The 23828-nt window shown below is 33.7% G+C and overlaps 3 protein-coding genes across 4 annotated transcripts; 2 read left to right on the top strand and 1 right to left on the bottom strand.

The window, feature by feature from the left end:
• The first annotated feature begins 145 nt into the window (after positions 1-145).
• On the top strand, positions 146-13443 carry LOC125059101 (UDP-glycosyltransferase UGT5-like). The gene is made up of 4 exons (XM_047663311.1): positions 146-1155; positions 2230-2452; positions 12068-12287; positions 13028-13443. The coding sequence occupies exons 1-4, from the start codon at positions 325-327 to the stop codon at positions 13311-13313; spliced, it is 1560 nt and encodes a 519-aa protein (XP_047519267.1). The 5' UTR covers positions 146-324; the 3' UTR covers positions 13314-13443.
• A 298-nt stretch (positions 13444-13741) lies between these two features.
• Positions 13742-17375, top strand: LOC125059103 (UDP-glycosyltransferase UGT5-like). Of its 2 annotated transcripts, XM_047663313.1 has the most exons (4): positions 13742-14710; positions 15045-15267; positions 15665-15884; positions 17056-17375. In XM_047663313.1, exons 1-4 carry the CDS (start codon positions 13889-13891, stop codon positions 17330-17332), a joined length of 1542 nt encoding a protein of 513 aa, XP_047519269.1. In that variant the 5' UTR covers positions 13742-13888; the 3' UTR covers positions 17333-17375. The 2 variants fall into 2 exon arrangements, with proteins under 2 accessions (XP_047519269.1, XP_047519271.1); XM_047663315.1 differs by lacking the exon at positions 17056-17375 and having other exon boundaries at positions 15665-15888.
• A 3172-nt stretch (positions 17376-20547) lies between these two features.
• LOC125059311 (defense protein 3-like) lies at positions 20548-23261 on the bottom strand. Its single transcript, XM_047663685.1, has 3 exons — positions 22986-23261; positions 21802-21993; positions 20548-20895 (listed from the first exon to the last, which is right to left on the bottom strand). Exons 1-3 carry the CDS (start codon positions 23174-23176, stop codon positions 20694-20696), a joined length of 585 nt encoding a protein of 194 aa, XP_047519641.1. The 5' UTR covers positions 23177-23261; the 3' UTR covers positions 20548-20693.
• Between the last annotated feature and the right edge of the window lie 567 nt (positions 23262-23828).

Raw genomic sequence — 23828 nt, 5'->3', positions numbered from 1 at the left:
GGTGAATTCTTCAGATTTCTTTATTTGTTTGATAATGATAACTCGATGTAGATACCAAGGTATTGTTATCGATATTCTTATTTCAAAATAACAACAGTCGTATCTTTGACGCTTTCCTGTAATATAATAGCGACTGATTTTTAAAGTTAAGTCTACGTAACAATGACGAGATTTGCCTGCTACATAAACCTTATTTAAAGTAGTCTGTATGATAATATATACGGAGATATATAATTTATATCTGAGTACAATCCTACTTAAAGTGCATATTTATTATATCAGTCAGTATATTGTGCAATCTTCTAACTGGTAGCTTTGTATACGATGATTCCGTCATCAGTTTTATTAAATATTATATTTTTATTTTCTCAAATAAATGCAGCAAGAATTTTGGCGATTTTTCCCTCGCCATCAATAAGTCATCAAGTAGTATTTCGACCTCTTACTCAAGAATTAGCCCGAAGGGGTCACGAAGTAATAGTCATCACAGCAGACCCAGTATTTACTAAGGATAATAGACCAAAAAACTTAACTGAAATAGATGTACATGATATTTCATACCATGCTTGGAGAGATGGTCTCGAAGAACGTGACACAGGTTTTGGTAAAAAATCCGGTGTTTTTAAAGTAGTTAAGGGTTTTGAAGAATTTATTAAAGAAATCCTCGAAAAACAAGTCAATACGGAAGAAATACATGCTTTGCTTAACGGTGATAGCAAATTTGATTTGCTAATTATCGAGGCATGTGTACGTCCAGCATTAATGTATTCTCATAAATTTGAAGTACCTGTTATCCAGATAAGTTCATTTGGCTTCATTATGGGAAATGACGAAGTTATTGGTGCGCTTACACATCCAATTTTATTCCCAATAATTATGCGCCAGAGGATATTCAATCTGACGTTTTGGGAAAAGTTATACGAATTGTACGTGCATTATTGGATTATATTTCATTGGCATATGAGTGAAACTAGTGAGCATGAAGCACTTAGTAAATACTTTGGTAGTAACGTACCTTCGTATAAAGAACTGAATTACAATATAGATATGCTTTTTTTAAATATTCATCCTATATGGACGAACAATCAACCACTTCCACCCAATGTTATATCAATTTGGGGAATTCATAAGAATCAAGAAAAGCCTCTACCACAGGTACTTCCATTTTTTATACTTGCTTATACTGATCCAACAAAATTTTAACATAGTTTGACGAAGCCAAATTCTAACAACTTTATATGCAATTGCCTCTAAAGGCATAAAATACGTTCTTTTTCTGTTAGATCTGATACATTTTGAGACAAAAAGCAACAATAATTTTATGGAACAAACATCTTTCATTTCTAAAAAGTTTCACTGTAATAAGTGGTAAAATAAATTGGACTTAGCATGAAAATCTGTGACTAAATGAAATAAATGGTTAGTTCCAAAGTGTACATTGTTGTATGTACATTAACAGGCAAAATAAAGTCATGTAAGTAATAGTATTTTAATTATAGAAAGATTACCATAGTTCTGCAATATGTTTATTAAAATATACCAAACGAAAGTAAAATTAAAAAACTTCTTAATTATTACTTGTCGACTAAATAATATTTCAAGACAAATAGCAGTGTAATGTTAAACTTTTCGTTTTGAATCTGTGGTTTTGTGCTGTCGATTTTGTTGAAATGTTTAACTTTGAACGTTTAAATTATCTATTGGTTAAATGAAGTGCACAAGTTTTTATATCGAAGTAAATAGAAATGTATGTGATAAGTACTTAAATCGTTTGTATAAGATTACTAAGGTTTGTTTAGGTGATTTAAAAGTAATAGTTTTGAATTTCGTTACACGAATTTTATGATACTGATTATGCAGGAGTCTTGGGGGACCTTCATTGGAACACCTCCAAGTGATTTTTGCTGCCGGAAACGCGTCTAAGTATTTAAAAAAAAAATTAAAGTTTTGTGCAATGTATTGAAATTTGTACACAATCCGCCATTTTCTACTTTTTTATTGCTTATAACTTATAAGAGATGTGATGTCACTTTAAAGAATCGTTTTTTTTAAATTAATCGATTGTTTTAAATTAATTTAAGAACAAATTACGGTAGGAATTAATCTTACCAACACTAACAAAAATTATTATAAATACCTATGATGATTAATGTTTTCAGCAGAATCTCTGTTCTTTTTCTACTTTTATTTTTTACCTATGATATTGTTGATTATTATCTTGATTTGCAGGCCCTCCAAGAGTACATGGATTCTTCCAAACATGGTGTAATATACTTTAGTTTGGGTTCAAATGCACAGTCGTCGATGTTGCAGTCGGATACAATAAATATGTTAATCGACGTATTCTCTAAATTGCCATACAACGTTTTGTGGAAATGGGAAAAAGATGAGCTACCTGGAATATCGGAAAATATTAAAATATCAAAATGGTTACCTCAGACCGATCTCTTACGTAAGTAGAATATTGCTATTTTTACAAAATCAAACATAAATAGTGGAAAATTTAAAAGACGTGGAATACGTATATCGTCCCGGTCGCAGACGGCCTTGTCTGGCCTTTTACATATTAAATTGGCCTTTTATTATTTTTTTAATATCATAGAATAAAAACTCTATTTTTTAACAAATATATATTATTTATATAATTCGTTGTTTCGAACCTTACATCAGCTCATAGTATATTTATTCTATTGCATGTTAGGAAGTTCTACTAATTTAAATTGCCAGGCGTTATGGCTAATAATAAGTATGTGTAATGTATGTACTTACATTATAGACATAGATATTATATGGTATTTTATACATTATATGATGGCATAATATATTATGTATGTTTTGAATTTATTAGAATAATATATGTTTAGAAAAAAAATATTCTTTATCAAGCTGATGCCCGCGAATTTAATTGGGATTAATCGATCCATATTGATTTCTAAACTTTTGAATATCAAATTTAATGTTATTTCCTTAACTTTACTTATGTTCGAGAAAACTACACAAAGAAAATAATTCGCGGTTTTTTCATAAATAGATAGTTTATGTTAATCAATCGCATATAAAACGAACTATTTACGTATCTTATCTTATATAAATTACGCATTTGATTAATTGAGTGCTTTGATAAGAAAACCTTGACTTAGTGTAGTGTGTTAGATATTAATATCGCAATTTCATTTCTGAATAATCTTAATATATATAAATTACGTGTCACGTTGTTTGTCCGCTATGGACTCCTAAACTACTGAACCGATATCAATCAAATTTGCACACCGTGTGTAGTTTGATGCAACTTAAAAGATAGGATAGCTTACATCTCAAGCAAAATATTTGTTTATTATATTTTGATAGTCTTATAACAGATGGCGCTGTGTTGAAAGTACCAACGTTTCACATAAGCTACAATTTAATGGCATAACCACCAAAAGAGCATAGTGGTCCCTATGACTGGTGTTCTCCTACCGTTTCTCTTGAATAGTTTACTACTATGTAATATAACAAAACCTTAGCCACAGCAACGCTTGGCCGGTTTGCTAGTGTCTTATATAACTGAGGGTTCTTTATAAGTACTTAAACCATAAGTCTTCACCAGAAATCAATGTATACAAAATATCGTAAAAACAATTTTAAAAGAGTGATTATGGAGTTTCTTGCCCATTCTTCTCCAAAATCTTTTGGAAGGGGCAACTAGTAATTTTTTTTTTTTAACTTGTAATTTTGACCTTCGAAAGTGCCTTTTTAATAGGTCTTATTTATGATTTGACTTTGACTTTAGGTCCGTGCCTTTCTTTAATTCTTTAATTAGTTATAATAATAATACATCTATAGACACTGGATTTATGGGGTAAAAATCATTACAGCACACACACAGCGATCCTAAACAGGGCAATAGAATACCAACCGCTAATAGCTGCGCCATGCGATAGGATTGTTAATCAACACATGCTAAACAAGAAATACCATGTACAACTGAGAGAAGAGGAATGTGATCGATCGACCGCGAACGAGCTACGCATATACACTGATGGCTCAAAGACAGGGAGCGGCTCCGGTGCTGGCATATTCTCTCAAGATCTCAACATCAAAACACACCTACCCCTAGGCATACACAGTTCGATTTTTCAATGCGAGTGTGTTGCCCTAACCGAAGCAGCCAGAGGCGTAAAGCGGTTGGGAGTTAATAACTTTTGTATTAAGCTCGTATCCGACAGCGCGTCTGTGCTGATGGCGTTAGGGGGTAACACGACAAACAGCAAACTGGTGCTGGAGTGCCACAATGCACTGGAGGCATTAGCCCTGACGAACAGGGTCACCCTACAGTGGATTAAGGGACACAGCGGATCTCTCGGCAATGACGCAGCCGATGAGCTTGCGAGGAGAGGCTCGGAAATGTTGCCGGCAGGCGGAGCGGATACGGATCCGCTCCTACCCTTGCCCTTCTCGCAAGTGCGAACATGGATTCGCCAGAGATCTGAGGAACTCCAGCACCAACGTTGGTCATCAAGTGTGGACTGCAGGCAATCCAAATTGGTTCTGCCAGTGACTAACACAAGAATGACTAAACAACTTTTAAATCTAACCAGGAATAACCTCAAAATAATGATAGGGACAATCACGGGCCATTGCCTCCTTAATAAACACCTTTATGTCCTAGGCGCGACAGACAGCCCCATGTGCAGAGGCTGTTTCAACGCAGAGGAAACAGTCACCCACGTAGTCCTGGAGTGCGAGGCTGTGGCTAAACAACGTACAGAAATCCTCGGAACAGTGAGGTCGCTCCGTGAAGCCTGCGAAGTGCCCAGGAAGCTTCTGTGCTTCTGGAAGGAGTTAGGCTGGCTTAGTTAGCCAGGGCTCACGTACAACGGACCTAGTGAGAGTCTAAGTGCGGAAAACGAGTCCACAAACCATAACCATAACCATACATCTATAGACATAGCGGCGTTTACAATTCTTTAATATTATGATTTTAAATACTATTGATATGTACTTTCAAAAGCTAATTTTGAATCCCTAATGTTGGATCTGACCATCGCCTGCTATCTATTACGGGCAATGTACTTGGAGTGGACATAGATCAAAAGTATAGACTGTCTATATTATGAATAAATTATTATTTACTAGCAGACCGGCCAAGCGTTGCTGTGGTTTTTGTTTTATTAAGTACATAGTAGCAAACTATTCAAGGGAAACGGTAGGAGAACACCAGCCATGGGGACCACCATGCTTTTTTGGTAGTTATGCCTTTAAATTGTAGCTTATGTGAAACGCCGGTACTTTCAACACAGCGCCATCTGTTAGAATTGTGACTATCAAATAATAAACAAATATTTTGCAATAAAATAATAATGCGGGTATAAATTGAGATGTAAGCTATCCTATCTTTTAAGTTGGATCAAACTACACATGGTGTGCAAATTTGATTGATATCGGTTCGGTAGTTTAGGAGTCCATCGCGGACAAACAACGTGACACGTAATTTATATATATTAAGATTTATTCACGCTGTCTCCGTGATGCCATATCGCATTCAATTTATACTTGTTGTATGATTGATGAATGTAAGCATCGGCGTCACCTAATAGACCACAAGCCCATGAACAAAAAATACCTGTGAAATGACCCAACCTGAATTACGCTTAGAAGGCTGTTACTATATCTGAAAATAGCTCTGAGCACTATGCCGTCATTTCTGAGCGGTACATGTGAGTACGTGAGTGAATGGACTTTCTCATGTACAATGGGGTAATTTCGACTAATTATTAATGTACGGCTTTGTTATAAGTGTATAGATGATTAAAAATAAATGTCGAAAAACCTAGTGCCGTACAAAAGTGATGGTGCCGGAAGACGGCGCAAATTTTTAATTCGACGACAGTTGCAGAAGCAATATAGGTCATTTATTACTGTACGGCATTTGTGTCATTCCTTTTGGACACATATACAGATACTTTACCCGTAAACGCCGTACATATTTCCAGCGGAGCGGTCGAAAGCCAAGGGTCGGAACCCTACCCCTACACCCATATACCCTAAGGTCATTGTAAAATGTACGGCAACATGTTCAAAATATTATTTAACACGGACAATAATGTTTTATAATTATGCCGTCGAAATATTATAGTTAATATTTGTGTAATTAAATATTTATCGAAATTTCAGGATTTACCAAGTTCTTACTGCTGTAAGATCAGAGAATAATGTACGGCAACTTGTTTTTTTACATAATGTTACTAAATATTACCGTTGTACATTATAGCCGTTCATTATAAATGGTAACAAATAAAAATATTATGTTAAAAAGTATATGAAATTTCCGAAATTTAGATGACTTTTCAAATGCTCCTAGAGTAATATGGGGAGTAATATTTTCAAAGATTATTGTTATTTTATATGTAACAAATATAAATAAACAAAAAAAACCAGATGCCGTACACTTTACTCCAGATTATTCTTTACAGCTGATAAAAACTTCTACGACGTTTGAGGTGTCCCTTAAGGTCATTAATAACTGTACATATCTGAGTATACTACCATAAGGCTGTAAAGTATATTTACAGCCTTATCGTACCAGCAGAGAGAGGTAAAGGCAAAATATTTTTAACAAAAATATATATAATACAGGGCGTCCCAAAGTTATGAGACATGAAGGAAAAGTACCTTAAATATCGCAGATAGGGTATTTTACTAAAAGAAGACTTTATGTTATTTATAAAAGTTAGTAATTCTGCATTCAAAGATTTTTTTAAAACTACTTGCCTCGTCTGGAAATCGAACCGGCTTAAATTAAAAAAAAAAACACCCCTACTTTTATGATGCCAATCGAAACAATGGCCAAAACCTAATAACTTTTCTAAAGTAACAGACTCGTAGGGGATTTTTTTTAGGCCGAATACGATAGATAATGTTTTTAATTTGATTAAAAAGATATATTCACGCTGTTCCTTTCTTTTAAAATACTATGTTCCATTCTTTCGATTGGCATCATAAAAGTAGGGGTGTTTTTTTTTTACATTTAAGTCAGTTCGATTCCCAGACGAGGCAAGTAATTTTTGAAAAATCTTTGAATGCAGAATTAATAACTTTTAAAAATAACATAAAGTCTTCTTTTAGTAAAATACCCTATCTACGATATTTAAGGTACTTTCCCTTCATTTCCCATAACTTTGGGACGCCCTGTATTGGTAGGCGGTGGTAGCGGACTATCGAAAGTGTACGGCATTTATCTTTTATTGAAGATTGTCTAAAGTATTAATTACCTGTGTTATTGCCGTACAGATAAAAGTCACCGGAAAATGACTCTTTTCTGAGAAAAGTAATTTACCCCATACACCTATGTGTTCCACAAAAAATGTACGGCATGCTGGAAAATGTTATCTATTTGTGAAGTACTCTCAAGATCATTTAATTTTATAATGATTCATATCATCATCACCTATATGCTAATCAGACATATGTTGCGACCCTTGGCTTTCGACCGCTCCGCTGGGAATATGTACGGCGTTTACGGGTAAAGTATCTGTATATGTGTCCAAAAGGAATCACACAAATGCCGTACAGTAATAAATTACCTATATTGCTTCTGCAACTGTCGTCGAATTAAAAATTTGCACCGACTTCCGGCACCATCACTTTAACATAGCCGTACATTAATAATTAGTCGAAATTCCCCCATTGTACCTGAGAAAGTCCATTCACTCACGTACTCACATGTACCGCTCAGAAATGACGGCATAGTGCTCAGAGCTATTTTCAGATATAGTAACAGCCTTCTAAGAGTAATTCACGTTGGGTCATTTCACAGGTATTTTTTGTTCATGGGCTTGTGGTCTATAAGGTAATATTGTCATTTTTTTTTTAATAATAGGGGGGCAAACGAGCTTGCGGGACGACCAAAAAAGGGCAGTCTTCGCAGCCCATAGACACCCATTTTTAGTGGGTGCGTTGCCGGCCGTCTGGTTGTCTGGTTCTTACAGTAGCACAGTTATATGTTACGTAATATAATACTATGTTTTTAAGTGTAGAGGATTAATTGTGAATGCGTTCTGATTTATGAATTGATTATCCTTCTTAACATAAAATATAGTCAGAACTTGGCAATTATTTTTGTTTATTTATCAGTTTTATTAACGAAACAATTCCCCCAAAACTGAATAACTTTTATATTCAAATAACATAATATTATCCCACGATCATTTATATTATTAAAATACAATGAATGCATTATTATTTTGGTTTCGGAGCGCCATTTGTTCTAAAAACTAACTCATAGGTAAATTAATTCGTTTAAAGAAAAACGCTTTTTACCGGATTAAAGTTATGTATTATTATTATAAATTTACAACTATTTGACATAATTTTAAATTTATCCGACGTTTCGCGTGCTTTACAGCGTGCGTGGTCACGGTGACTGAAGACAAAAGATGTTGAATGTCAAAAGGTATCACAGCTGCAGATAAAGTTGCCTTATCTGTATTTGTTTCCCCGGAGTTGGTATCGACTAAAAGATGGAGGGTTTTGGCAAAAATGGCTCACGGTGTCCTCTATTTTCGCGGATTGTTTTTCTTTTTGAGATTTTAATTTGGATATTATTGGATCCCAGGTGTTTGACAATTTTAGGCCGTCTTCTCTATTGAAATTGGGGTGTTTTTTGATTTCAATGGCTTCGCGTACCAATCTTGGGAAGAATCTTTTCTCTTTCGCAAGTACTTTCGGTTGGTCAAAGCGTATGTAGTGATTAGGCCTATCTAGTATGTGTTCACAGACTGCTGATTTTGTGTGTCGTCTATGTCTTATGTCTGCAATGTGTTCTTTGAGTCTGCTGGACATATTGCGTTTAGTTTGCCCTATGTAAGACAGGCCACAGTCGCAATCCAGTTTGTATATACCTGCATCTTGCAATGGGGTGTTACTTTTGATTGGTCTTAGGAATTGCTAAATCTTCTTGTGCGGCTTGAAAATTGTATGAATAGAAGCTCGTTTTAGGATCCGGCTAATTCTATCTGTAACTCCCTTTACATATGGCAAGTAGGCTGGCTGGCGGGGAACTGTTTGTGTCTTGTTTTTGTTTTTGTGATGTAGCCGGGGGATGCGCAGCTTGTTTCGGTGTAGCACCTGTTTGACATGCTGTAGTTCCTCCTCGAGGTGGGCATCATCACAAAGACGCTGGGCTCTCTGAAACAAACATTTACCGACAGAAAGCAGTTGTGAAGGGTGGTGGTGGGATTCACCATTGAGGTACCTATCTGTGTGGGTTGCCTTCCTGTGTATTGTGTGACCTAGTGTGCCATCTGCTTTACGTATAATTAAAATGTCTAAAAAGGGCAGACAGTTGTTGTTTTCTTGTTCAACAGTAAATTTAATGTTCTTGTGTATTGAATTTAAATGTGCTAGAAATGCAGATATTTTGTCATTGGGGAGTACTACAAATGTGTCATCGACATATCTCTTGTACAGTCGAGGTTTAACCGGGGCATTGGCTAGAGCTCTCTCCTCAAAGCCCTCCATGAAGATGTCAGCGACTATAGGTGACACTGGAGAACCCATGGCTACTCCATCAACCTGCACATAGAACTCATCTTTCCACATTAAGTATCCTGATGTGAGACAGTGTTTTACAATATCTACATAATCTGGTGACATGTTCTGTTCCCTAAGTCTTTTTGCAATGATATCTAGGCAGTCATTTAGTGGTAAATTTGTAAATAGTGACTCAATGTCAAAACTCACCATGGTTTCATTGTGGAGTAATTTTAGATCTCTCAATGTTTCCACAAAATGGTAAGAGTCCTTAACATGAGCACTAGTGTGCCCCCTGAGAGGGGATAATATTGACACTAAGTGTTTGGCTAATTTGTATGTGGGTGAGTCGATATGACTGACTATGGGTCTTAAAGGATTGTTGTGTTTGTGTATTTTTGGCAATCCATACATTTTTGGAGGTTTTACGCAGGCTGTTGTTAAAGATTTGACGTCTAATGACAGTGTTTCAGAATATTTAGTAAGGAGGCTAGATGTTTGTTTTATTACCTTGTTTGAGGGATCTTTATCGACTTTTTGTAGGTATTGACATCGTTTAAGAGGAGAGCCATCTTGCTTTCGTATTTCGACGTATCCATAACAACGGTTGCATTCCCTTTGTCAGCTCGGAGTACTACCAAATCTTCGTTCGCCTTTAGCTCCGCGAGAGCCTTTGTTTCAGCGAAGGTGAGGTTTCTTTTTGGCGGTTTGCTTGCTCGCAGTATGCACGAGATATCTTGCCGTATGGTTTCAGCCTCATCCTTTGGTATCGTATTTTTGAATATACATTCCTCTACGTAACTAACAATTTCTTCGTGAGGAATTTTTCGCGGTGCCGTTGCAAAATTTAAGCCTTTGTTTAGTACCTCAATGGTTTGTTTATCCAAATTTTGTTCCGACAGATTGATGACAGTGACGTTTTGACTGCTATCGGGTGTGTCATTTAAAGTCGCGACGTTTGACAATTGTCTATTGATGTTCTGTGCTAGTTTTTCAAACTTTTTTATTTGTGTGACTTTGCAGTTATTGAATTTGTTGTGAGCCCGAGTGTTTAAGATGTTTATGCACTGCCTCCAATCTGTTTCCGATAATATCTCACGAAGTTCCTCCGTTTCATTTTGGATTTGAATGTTTAGTTGTTGATACTCTGTTCTATGTCCGGCGACAAGTTTAATTAACAATTTTCTACTTGCTGTTTCAAGAATACTGGCGCTCCCAACTATGTCCTTTCTTGGAGCCAATCGTACACAGTTGGGGATGATGTTGTGGTCTCTGCATCTTTTAAGAAAATTTATGGATGCTAGGAGACGAGATGCCTTTGTTTTCTTGAATTCCAGTCGTCTAATTTTGTTTGCATTTTCCAGTCCGTACTGTTGCACATAGTATTGTCTTTGATTTACATAACCTTTACACATTTAAAGAAAAACGCTTTTTACCGGATTAAAGTTATGTATTATTATTATAAATTTACAACTATTTGACATAATTTTAAATTTATCCGACGTTTCGCGTGCTTTACAGCGTGCGTGGTCACGGTGACTGAAGACAAAAGATGTTGAATGTCAAAAGGTATCACAGCTGCAGAGAAAGTTGCCTTATCTGTATTTGTTTCCCCGGAGTTGGTATCGACTAAAAGATGGAGGGTTTTGGCAAAAATGGCTCACGGTGTCCTCTATTTTCGCGGATTGTTTTTCTTTTTGAGATTTTAATTTGGATATTATTGGATCCCAGGTGTTTGACAATTTTAGGCCGTCTTCTCTATTGAAATTGGGGTGTTTTTTGATTTCAATGGCTTCGCGTACCAATCTTGGGAAGAATCTTTTCTCTTTCGCAAGTACTTTCGGTTGGTCAAAGCGTATGTAGTGATTAGGCCTATCTAGTATGTGTTCACAGACTGCTGATTTTGTGTGTCGTCTATGTCTTATGTCTGCAATGTGTTCTTTGAGTCTGCTGGACATATTGCGTTTAGTTTGCCCTATGTAAGACAGGCCACAGTCGCAATCCAGTTTGTATATACCTGCATCTTGCAATGGGGTGTTACTTTTGATTGGTCTTAGGAATTGCTGAATCTTCTTGTGCGGCTTGAAATTATGTCAAATAGTTGTAAATTTATAATAATAATACATAACTTTAATCCGGTAAAAAGCGTTTTTCTTTAAATGTGTAAAGGTTATGTAAATCAAAGACAATACTAAATTAATTCGTACATACTCATTAATGGTTATTAATAAATACGTTAACACAATAATCCTATGTATAGCAGTAGAAATAAAACTCCATAGAAATATTGTGGTAAAGGTTTCGTCTTGTCAAAATTTCCAATTGTACGGAGTTCCTAAGGACCTCACGTCTTAATGGACTATTTCCGGAACTCGGCTTTTCTAAGAGAGATTCTGAGTCGAGACAAAGCACTAAGTAAATGATATTTATTTTAATATAAACCTTCGATAATATTTTCGCCTCAAATATATATAACATTAGCTCAATATATTTTTTAATAGTAAATATTAAAATAAATAGAAATCGTTTGGAACATAATTATTTTTAATTACAGGTCATCCAAATTTAAAGCTATTTATCACTCAAGGAGGTCTACAGTCTACCGATGAAGCTATCAACTCTGGGGTACCACTCATAGGGATACCGATGATGGGTGATCAATGGTACAATGTGGAGTTTTACGAACATCTCAAAATTGGCATTGGTCTCGATATAGAAACAATAACGAGAGAAAAACTATTAAAGGCGATCGAAACAGTTATCAGTGACAAAAGGTTACTATTTAAGTTATTTGTTAAACGTATGCCACCTGTGCGACATTAGGGTGCGTCCACATCTGGCGAATATGCCACGAATGAGCGGGTAAGTTAGGGTTGCGGGGAGTGAGGCGTGGGCGGAAGGAAGACGCGAGCCTCTAGCACGCCGCCCGCACGCAGCCCTGCGATTCTGTAACTCACTTTTCGAACTCACACAGTCGCTCTCAAATCAGTCGTGAAGCAGTCATTTTATGATTTGGCATTCTGAAAAGGTGGGAGCTTGTAGTTTATTGTTTATCAGAATGCCAAATCATAAAAGGCTGATGGCTTACGGCGCTTAGGCTGCGAGCGAAATGCGCGCGGGCAACAAAAATGCACTCGCGCAGTTCGCAAACGGCTCGTGACCTGCACATTTTCCAGATGTAGACGCACCCTTAAATTTTTTTTTTTCACTTTTTACTTTAGTATTATTGCTATCATAATCGTATGATGATTGATGGCATGCTTTAATTTTAGGTTTGATAAAAAGTTAATAGTTTACTAAATCTCACTTTTTATCGACTTCTTTATTGTTCACGTTTTCTGTAAAACTTCTATAAAGCAATTTTTGCATAAATATAATTGTTATTATTATATTTAATTAGTCGTAGCTAAGAATTCTATATGAGGATGCTATCTCCACAATTAACGCGTTTTAAATCTTGACAAAGTATTATGCCATTTGGGTGAGATTTCAAACAATTTTCTTCTATTTTCAGCTATAAAGAAAACATACTAAAGCTTCGAAATATTTTAAATGATCAACCACAGACTGCATTAGATCGCGCGGTATGGTGGACCGAATACGTGCTGCGACACAGAGGTGCAAAGCACCTTCGAGCCGCGAGTGCTAATTTGACCTGGTTTGAGTTCTATGAAGTGGAATTTATCCTTAAGCTTCTAGTGCTTGTCTTCACGACTATAGTTTTATTGATAATAACAAGCCATCTTGTTTATAGACGTCTGCGATATTATATGTATTCACATAAAGTCAAGATTACATAAGATAAAAAACAAATTTAGTTTTTAACGTTTTATTGTCTATTGGATAAAAGTAATTTTATTTTGAGTTATTTATAAGGTATTTCTTTACAATGTTTAATGACATTATTAATGTATTAACAAATCGTTGCAATTTCTTGGATGTATTGGGTTGCTCGCCTGAGCACGTTTTAACAAAAATATATGTTATAACCACTATTTTTAATTAACCGAAAGTACTATTAATATTTTCTTAATGTATATTTTCAATAAAAGGCGAATATATCAGATAGTCTAAAAAAATAACGTTTTTGGAAATTTTATTTTTAATTCTTCTTAATCCGGCGGAAAAACATCATTAGCGGAAAAACAAGTTATATTTTTGCTTTGTCATATATCTGACGTTTAAAATCATAACTAGGAAGTAATTTTGTATCATTAATATCGCTGAATTTCATTGCTTGATCTCTGTTATTATTTATTATTAACTGAGAGTCATCATAAATTATAGTTGGCAAATACAACTATACATATATAGGTACTTGTTGTGACTCGATAGAAGATATTATTTCATTTTCATTTTAAATAAAACTGTCATAATGTTCAGTCCACTCCTTGTTTTTTCTTTGTGTATATTAACAGTATGTGAATCGGCAAAAATATTAGCTATTTTCCCGACGCCATCTGTGAGCCACCAGGTTGTATTTCGGCCCCTTACACAGGAGCTAGCCAGACGTGGCCATCAGGTTACGGTAGTAACGGCGGACCCAGTTTTTAAAAATGGAACACCTGAAAATTTAACGGAAATAGATGTTCATGATATTTCGTATAAATTATGGAGAGACAACTTTGTGTATAAGCTAGAGTTTGGACAAAAAAAGACTATATTTCCTCAGATTGAGGCAGCTGTGAATATAATACGTAAACTAACTGTGATTCACTTGAAACATGAAAAAATTCAAGAATTGATGAAGGATCCTACGCAATTTGATATTCTTTTGGTAGAAGCGTGGACGAGGCAGACTTTAGTATACTCCTATATATTTAAGGTGCCAGTGATTTTAGTAAGCTCCTTTGGAATGATGATGGGAAATGACGAGACTTTTGGAACTCAATCACATCCAATTTTATATCCTTTAGCACTTCAGCAGAGATTATATAATCTAACGTTTTGGGAGAAACTAGATGAATTCTACAAACATTGGTGGTTTAAAATGTTATGGCTTGAGAAAGAAAATGAAGAAATTAATACTTTTAGAGAAATTTTGGGTCCGGATTTGCCTAACTATTGTGAATTGAAAAATAATGTTGATATGTTATTTCTGAATATACACACTACGTGGATTGAAAATCAACCTTTGCCACCAAATGTTATATCTATTTGGGGTATTCACAAAAAGCCTGAGAAACCATTGCCAAAAGTAAGTAAAGCAAGTTATAATACTATTACCCCTCACTTAAAATAGATAAGGTTATTTTCCGTCAGTGGATAAATAAGGTGAATATCCTAGAATTCAGGATTGATCTTAACGTTATTATTGTAGGAATCAAATTCAATATCAAAAGTGTTACAAAAGTGATATCATTAAAAAATCGCATAAATGATATACCTAAATAAAGTACTATTGAATTAAACATTTGTAACACTGATTACATGATAACACATGCAAATTTAGAGATAACGTGTCATTGCACTCATGTAAACAATATTTAATTTCAATAACTATTAATTAATATAGAAATCGTTTTTTTAAGGATCTTGAGACATATCTGGACTCTTCGAAACATGGCGTGATATATATTAGCTTTGGAACGAATGCTCCTTCGACAACTTTACCACAAGAATTTATACAAACATTAATCAGGGTATTTTCCACACTTCCCTATGATGTTCTGTGGAAATGGGAAGCAGATGAAATGCCAGGAAAATCGTCTAATATTAAGATATCTAAATGGCTTCCACAATCAGACCTATTGAGTTAGTAGATTTTCATGAAAGTTAGAGAGATCTCTTTTTCTATTGCAATTTTACACGTTGTTTATATTATGCTCAAAGATCTGATTACAAGTGTTAAAGATTAAGGGTTTTTCGTAAAAAAAAACATTTTATCATAAATAAAAGATTTATTTATTGAGTAATCATAACAAATAAATATATAGTATTTACCATTTTCTTAACCTCCATAGTAATAATATAAATAATTAAAATTTAATAAAAAAATTTTTACAAAGTATGGTCCCTGTGGCGGTGTACCTACCTTGCATTTTTATATTACCTAGCTTAAATCTTAAAAATTCCATTTACATACAGCATTAGATAAGTTTGCATGTATTGTATAACATGTGTATATTGTATTAATCATTTACATTTTTAGGACATAAAAATGTTAAACTATTCGTCACTCAAGGTGGTCTCCAATCAACAGATGAAGCAATAACTGCTGGAGTACCGCTCATAGGTATACCTATGCTTGGAGATCAATGGTACAATGTTGAGAAATATGAGAAACACAGAATCGGTATTCGACTTGATATGGAAACAATAACTGAAGATGTTTTTAGTGCAGCAATTAAAACCGTCATAAATGATCCAAGGTAATTGAATATTGTGAATAAATCTAAATATATTCACAATATTCTCTAGTTTTATAGTAGTTGAATATAAATGTATCCCGGAAGTACCGATTCAGTTTAAACATTTTGGTTTCTTTACCAGAAGTTTTAGACAGTTTTAACTGCAATCGATTAATGATATTTAAGCTTGAATGATTATTTGCTGCCTCCTTGTGGGAGAAGCAATTATATATTTCTGGCCAGATGGATACACCAGACTCCTGATCAACAGCGTCACTTCCTCATCTACCTTGTTAAGATCGCATAGTATCACTGAATCCTCTACTATAGACTACTATGGATTTAATCTTAGAAAAATCCTTATTATTATGTATCTATTAACAAATGTTTTCTGGTAATTTTATTAAAATCACTTAATTTTTAAATCTCTATATATAAAAATGAATTGTTGTTCGTTAGTCTCGCTATAACTCCAGAACGGTTTGACCGATTTGGCTAATTATGATCTTGAAATATTTGTGGAAGATCAGGGAAGGTTTAAAGTGAAACGTAAATAACAATTAAAGAAACATTAAAAACGATAATTGAATTTTCCAATAAAAACTGTTCTTAGTTGGGAAATTTGACGTCTTTTTAGAAATAAAAAATTGTCATATGGTGGTCATTTATTTGTAGATGCTTTCAGAAATATGTGTTTCATAGTATTACTATTATATACATACTCTTTGGGCTGTTTTAAAAGTTTTGACACAAATATATGTTGGTGAAACAAAGTTCACGGGGTCATCTAGTAGTGTTATAATATTTGTAGTTGAAATTTGGCTATACATAGCTGTAAATAAATATATAAAAAATGTGTGCATCTCGGGATGCCTGACAGAAGTAATAAACTAATCTAAATTGAACTGTTTAATTCTGTAATGTTCCGAGGTCATCATCTGTTTCATTCATCATATTTGTTATAATCACTGTCAAAAATGGTGATATTTTGAGGTTATATGCTCACTGTCAACAGCAAATGCCTTACGCACACCTAACACTGAGTAGAGAAAGGAGAAAGCGTCGGTCCGAAGCTAGGCAGACTGGTGCCGTAACGCGTTACGTAACGAAACGGTTTACCCTCTTATGAGAACTTATCACTTCAATAAAATACAAATATATTCAATGTTTAACTTTCATACTTTTGTTACAGTTTTAAAGAGAACATTATAAGACTTCGAAATATCATGGCTGATCAGCCCGTGAGTGCCTTAGACCGAGCAGTTTGGTGGACGGAATACGTTTTAAGACATGGTGGGGCGAAACACCTCCGAGCGGCCGGTGCAAATATGTCCTGGGTCCAATATTATGAAATTGAATTTATACTTAAATTATTTACGATTATCGTAATTAGTTTTAGTATTATGCTAGGGTCGTTGTATCTGTGTATGCGAAAAGTTGTATTTTCCAAGAAGGTTAAAGTTGCATAGTATAATTACCCAAAATTAAAATATGATTCCGTTGTTTCTATATGTTTTATTGGAAATTAAATAATCACAATACTACTGAGATATTTTTATATTTTATTACATAAGTAATATATTATATTAAATCGTATATAAGTTATATTACATTACATCGTATAGTATAGTGTATATAAGTATAGTGTATACACAATATAGAGAAAAATGATGGCATACAGGTAAAAGGACAAAATTCAAATTTAAATACTGATTTTTTCAAATTATTAAATTCGAATTAGTAATTGTATAATTGTAATTAATAAAACCTTTTAAGCCTACATTATATTAACATACGCTAATGTAGTTTTAATACTAGATAATTGCTTCTATTAGATATAAGAGCAATTATTATACAAGCAAGATATAGATTTGCTCAACAGAAGTTCAAGGTCCGCAAACTATTGTTGATTGTCATAAATTATAATAAGCTACTGTTAGACAAATAACGCTTTGAGATGACTATGACATATAGCGTCTATACTGGTACTGTTTGGTGTTTTATTAAATAATGTATATAATAGTATCAATCGCTTATACTGGGAATAAATAAGGCGCAACTGCGTTTCTCTGTGAATACAAAAGATTTATTTACAAAATAAATATCTATTAATTTACATATTTTAATAAAAAATATATATTTACAAATTATTCACTCACCTGTGAATACAAAAGAAACAACATTTAAAGCCTATATTCTAAGTTTTATAAAGTAAAATAATATAATGAAAAAACTAAAATACCTTACATATATTATGTCAAGTGACATAAGTAAATTAAACATCGTCGATCAGACGGCAAAGACAACATTATAAAAGCGTTTATATATAATACAATATAGACAAGAGTTTGTATAGGAAAATATATTATGTTTTCCTATCAGGCGGAAGTCACAACTTTGGAATGTACCTACCGCACACTCCAACTTGTTTAGGTTATACCTACATGACGTAATCAAATAATATTTCTATCGATGTAGACCCTTGATTCCAATAGATCTAGATATTTGTTTTTACACTGGCTGAGTTCACAAGAGCTTATTGTTATGTTATTAGTTATCTAGACGTATATGTATTTTTGAAGTGATAACTTCTTACGGGAGGGTAAAGGAATGAAGCAGAAGATGATCCTCGGAACATTATCCGAGACGCACACATTATTTTTAAATGTATTTTAGTTGAAGAATTATCGGTGTATTATGCAGTAGCTATTAAGTAAGAGTTATGTGGAAATATAATAAAACATTGTTAATTAGTAGATAAGAAATACATTACAAATGAGTTTTTTGACCATCGTTTTATTGATAAGTATTGATGAAGATGTAAGTTATTTGCAATGGATACTGTTAATTATTATATCAAATGTAGCACACATTGCTAAAATGTAGTGAAATAATTCATTCGTGATTACAAAAACAAAACTCTTTTAATAATTACAAATCGTGTTATATTTTATTGTTGTCAAGTTTAGCTCCTTCGTCCGTTTCATATCAATATAATAAAATAAAAACATTCGCGAATGTTTTACAAAGTTTTGTAATCTAAAACTCGCGCCGGTGTATCGTGTATAAAAGAAATTAAATATTATGACACTATCGGTCAATATATTTTTGTTGTATGTACAAACAAATATAAACGATTTTAAAACAAATGGTGAATTCCACCAGTATATTATTCGAAACAGAACTAATCTAAGCGTAGGACCAGGCACCTGAAGATAAACCACTCCTTATATGGAAATTGTATTCGTTTTTACAACAAACTCCCAAGCTAAATTAGAGAATTATCGCCGATTAAATTCAAAACTCTTGTTAATTATAAAACATTTTTATAAATTTGACGAAAATTTAAATTATTGGGATTGATTTGCTTAGTTCAAACAATTTGTATGACTCAAAACTTGGCGATTAAAAAGAGTAGCGGAGAGTTTCTTGCCAGTTCTTCTCGCCCGCTTTACGCCCTTGACTTGCGAACTGGTAGTATATGTAAATTTAGAATCAATTTAATTTTTTTTGTTGACGTTTATAACTTTACTTGGTTACCTATATGAATAAAGTTATTTTGAGTTTGAGTTTCTGTTATAGACGGTTTTTAGTACATGTTTTATAATGATCGGTTTTATATTTAGAAGGAATTTATTTTGTAGTTTTAAAGTATATTATAATCTCCGACACGCTACTCAATAAGATCAAACACATTAGCACAAACACATGTTGGACGCATGCAAAAAGGTCAAATGATTTGCGTGCAAATAAATTAAAAGTGCAATTTATATTTATTGCTATGTTCATATTACATACTGTGATCATTACGTAGGTGTAAGGTTTCTTAGTTGTTTGTATAAAATACATAACGTTGATACACGTTCTGACTAACGCCCGAACCCAATAACCTATCCCAATCCATAATTCACCATCTGAGATAGTAATCTTAATCCAATTAATGTTGTAACGAGTGTGCCAATAACCAATCGACCGATTGTAATGGCCATTTGTCGATACAGGTGGAGGTTGTATCGTTGTCTGTGGATAGACCTCTTTGTATGAAAATGACAGTTGACGAAAGCTCGATTTCAACAGTTAATTATTTTAACAGATTTTAACTTACACCAGTTTTTTTAATAATTAAAAAACGTTATGTTTTAAACATACACAATACACATTACACATCTTTTAATGTTATTTGTACTGTTTGATTTACTTTATTTGGTTTACATTGACTATCAAATATGAATGAAAACTCGGTAAAATGGAACGAAAAAGAGCATTTTATCCGTCGCAAAAAATGGATTGTCTTCGTAGGGTTTGGTTATTGGGATGCAGATAGGAGATCGATCGACTGTCTCGGTCTGATCTGTCCCAATAATCAATCCACAATCTCTGAGATTGGGGCGTTAACTGCTTTAAATGTTCCTTTCTTTGTTATCTAGTTTATAGTTAGGTAATAAGTATTTTATCTATGGCTCGGTTATCTGCTACTTTTAATGCTCCTGTGAATAAGCGCTCTTACATTTTGAAATATTTGGCTTGAGGTTTAAGTTTCTATTTAGTTTTAGGTTTTACTGTTTGATTTTTGTCCTTGCTCAATTTCTATGAACTAATTTAATTGGTGTGTGTAAAATTGGTGACCATATTTTCTTGTATTTTTTATGCATTTTGTTTTAGAATTTATAAATAAAAAAGTTCATCAAGTAAGTTTTTTATAAATAAAAAAGTATATCAAGTGCGTAATCGTCATACATGAAACATAAAATTCTATATAATTTCCGTATAATTAATGGGTATAAATATAAGCACAAATTATACTTGTACGTGTTAAATACACTTTTCATATTAAAACTGTTTTCTGAATATAAACGATCCCTGTTTGTCCCAATTACCATTTGAAAAGGGTGATTTGCTCTTTGATGCCTCAACATTGAAGTCTAGGGAAGAAGTAGGTGTTTGATGGAGGTTAAAGTGGGCTCCCACATTGTGATCTGTCTTGTTGAACATCGGAGTATGGGTTACAGACGCACTTGCACCGTGTTTGTTCCTAAAAAGAGATCAAAGTATATAGTATAGTTAATTATACTCAAAGTATATTAATAGTTATATTATATAATGATGACAGTCTCTTAACGCAGTCCATTATCTTTTTATGTAAGTCCTGGGTTCACATCTTGGGGAATTTCAAAGCAGAAAAATAGTAAAATACGCGCAAGTGTTGCTGCTGATAATTCGGTGGGTACGAACGGGTAGTTTTTAAAGTCTTTTATTCAGATTTATTCATAAAACCGCACAATGTTAAAATAGACATGCATGTATTATAATAATAAGAACAGTTAATATTTATAATAGTTGTCTAAACTGTTGATCAAAATACTATCCCACATTAAAATTACAATCATTATATTGTATATTATAATCACTACCTCTTTGGAAACATTACACGGCAGTGATCTGTAATTTCTGGGAAGGTGATAAATAGTTTGATAGTCATGGCATTTGAAAAACAGTTGTGGTGGTGGATTCCAAATAAAAAAGGAGTCATTAAAAAAAAATCCAAAATCGCCACCCACTCTTAATGCCAGAATGCGAGTGCGTTGCCGGCCTTTTAAGAATTGGTACGCTCTTTTTTTGAAGGACCCTAAGTCGAATTGGTTCTGAAATACTTCAGGGGGCAGCTGGTTCCACATAGCGGTGAAAAGGTTGTATGTGCTCCGGGCGCGTATTTCTGAACTAAACTTAGGCACAAACATATCTATCGATGTAATATTCGTGTAAAACTAAACAAATCTAAATTCCAACTGTGATGTTGTCGTATTGACGTACCTATCGTATAATTCGTGGTTAGTTTTCTGACCTCGTTAATGATCCTTCTTTCTGAATCACCTTTTAACATGAGTACAGGTGTGCCCAATGACAGTAAGGCATATTATTACAAGTTTAATTAACTTACATATAAGTATAATCGACTCCTCCGCCATGGGTTGCGAAATTCGGATGAGCCTTTGGTATCGTTTGGGTGCTAAAAGCATGGGCATCCAATTTATGAATCTCGGAATTCATGAGGTTTAAATTTGCTGAACCAGTTACTCTATCACCAAAGTTTGGTATATGCTGAGCTGCTACACCTGCTGAGTGACCATGTCTGGAAAAAAATAGCGCCTGATAAATATTTTGAGCAATTGCGTTGGTTTTCGTAGTGGCTATGACTTCATTTACGATAACAGTTGTTTGTAGTACAGGAGTACTTCCCCTCCAGGTATTAAAATCCCTTGGTTTAATTTTAATTTAAAACTGATGATATAATTCGGGGCAATAATAAAATATCGACTTAGGAAAGCATATTTGCTGTAAGTAGACAAAATACCTAAAGTGACTTTTTACTGCCATTAGAATCAGAAAAAAAAACCGCATTGAATGTCCCGGGTCCTGTGCTTCTACGATGAAAAAAAAATTACATACGCCGTTGAAAACGCCCGTACTTATATTTTTTTAGCAAGATTAAATGCTGTATGTAGACCAAAATCCAGTCATTTTAGACAATTTGTACTTACAGCAAAAGAAAAACTGCATTTTTTTCTTTATAAATACTTACTTCTTCCCATTTAAAAACTTAACGCTATTTACAGCAATTCTGCGGCGTGTGATTTTTACATTCGTTTACTTACAGCAGTTTCTTTTTACCATTTACGACATTTTATTTCAAGCAATCATTACATCACCAAATGACCCACTGCATTTCTAGATCTAATCATAATTATAAACTAATCTTACATCTTGAATTGCAATTGAAAGTACCCAAATACATAAATTTACTGCATACAGCATATTTACCGCCTGTAAATTGATAATATTTCCGCGCATACATTTTTCTTCCTTAGTTACAGCGTTTTAAAGGTTCGTGATTTAAAAAACTGTTTGCTGTAACTAGCCAAACACGTACTTATAGTAACTTTGGATAAAAAGTTTACATTGCAAATGGTGACTGGCAGTTAAATAAATATATGTTTCAAAAATGGTAGCAATATCATGGATAGGTTCGACACTATTAATTTTTTTCCGAAATTAATTAAGTTTTTTGGCTCTGGTGAACAATTGCTTTCCTACGTCGATATATGATAACATGTAGCTACTTACGATTCAACAGTCAAGCTTCCTCCAGCAACAGAGTAATGAGGGGCACCCAATTTCGTGGGGTCTGGAGTATCTCTGTATCCATTCACAAATGCATTAGCTGTCATGGTATTATTACCATTTTCTTTTATACCTGTTATTGAATAATTTTTCGTGTTATCCGCATTTTCTGAAGCATTTCCCGTAAGTGACATTTTTATTTATTTGTTCTTTACAAGTTTCTTTGTACTAAAGCACTGGTTATACAGAACTACTAGGGCACAATAAATATAACAGAGGCAAATTTTCATTTTTATAGGAGCTCCGGTGAATTCCCGGCAATGATTCATTCGACATCAAGTAATCAGGGGAGTTAAACTGACTATCGTTATACTTACTCACAGGATGCATTTTTATTGTTATCAAGCGTCAAAATTAGAATTTGTAATAAGATATCTAATAAATATTTTTTAATGTGGCAAATACTTCAGAATCTGAACTAAGACCATCCAATTCAAGGTTGAATAAACCTTGAATTATTATTAACGCTGATTTTTATCAATTTTTTGGAGATTATTGTTAATAAATCTCTATAATGCCCGATTATTTATTGAATGATTCAAAGAATATGAGATCCATTCTTAAAACTCTGATTCCTGGGAAACTTTATAATATTTTCACTGAATAATCAACATTTTCAACCTGGAAAGATGGCACGCATAATAAAATCATGCTATCGGTATTTGAAAGGCACGGCTTCTTGGGGAATTTCCCGGCTATTTTACTCAAAATGAGATTTACATTATAAACATTGTTACATTATTTATTATTTAGCGTTATAAAGTTTACAAAAACAATATATATGTA

The sequence above is a fragment of the Pieris napi genome, chromosome 19 (assembly GCF_905475465.1).
Source record: "Pieris napi chromosome 19, ilPieNapi1.2, whole genome shotgun sequence".
Classification (NCBI taxonomy): Eukaryota; Metazoa; Arthropoda; class Insecta; order Lepidoptera; family Pieridae; genus Pieris; species Pieris napi.
This window is presented reverse-complemented; position numbering and strand designations above follow the sequence as displayed.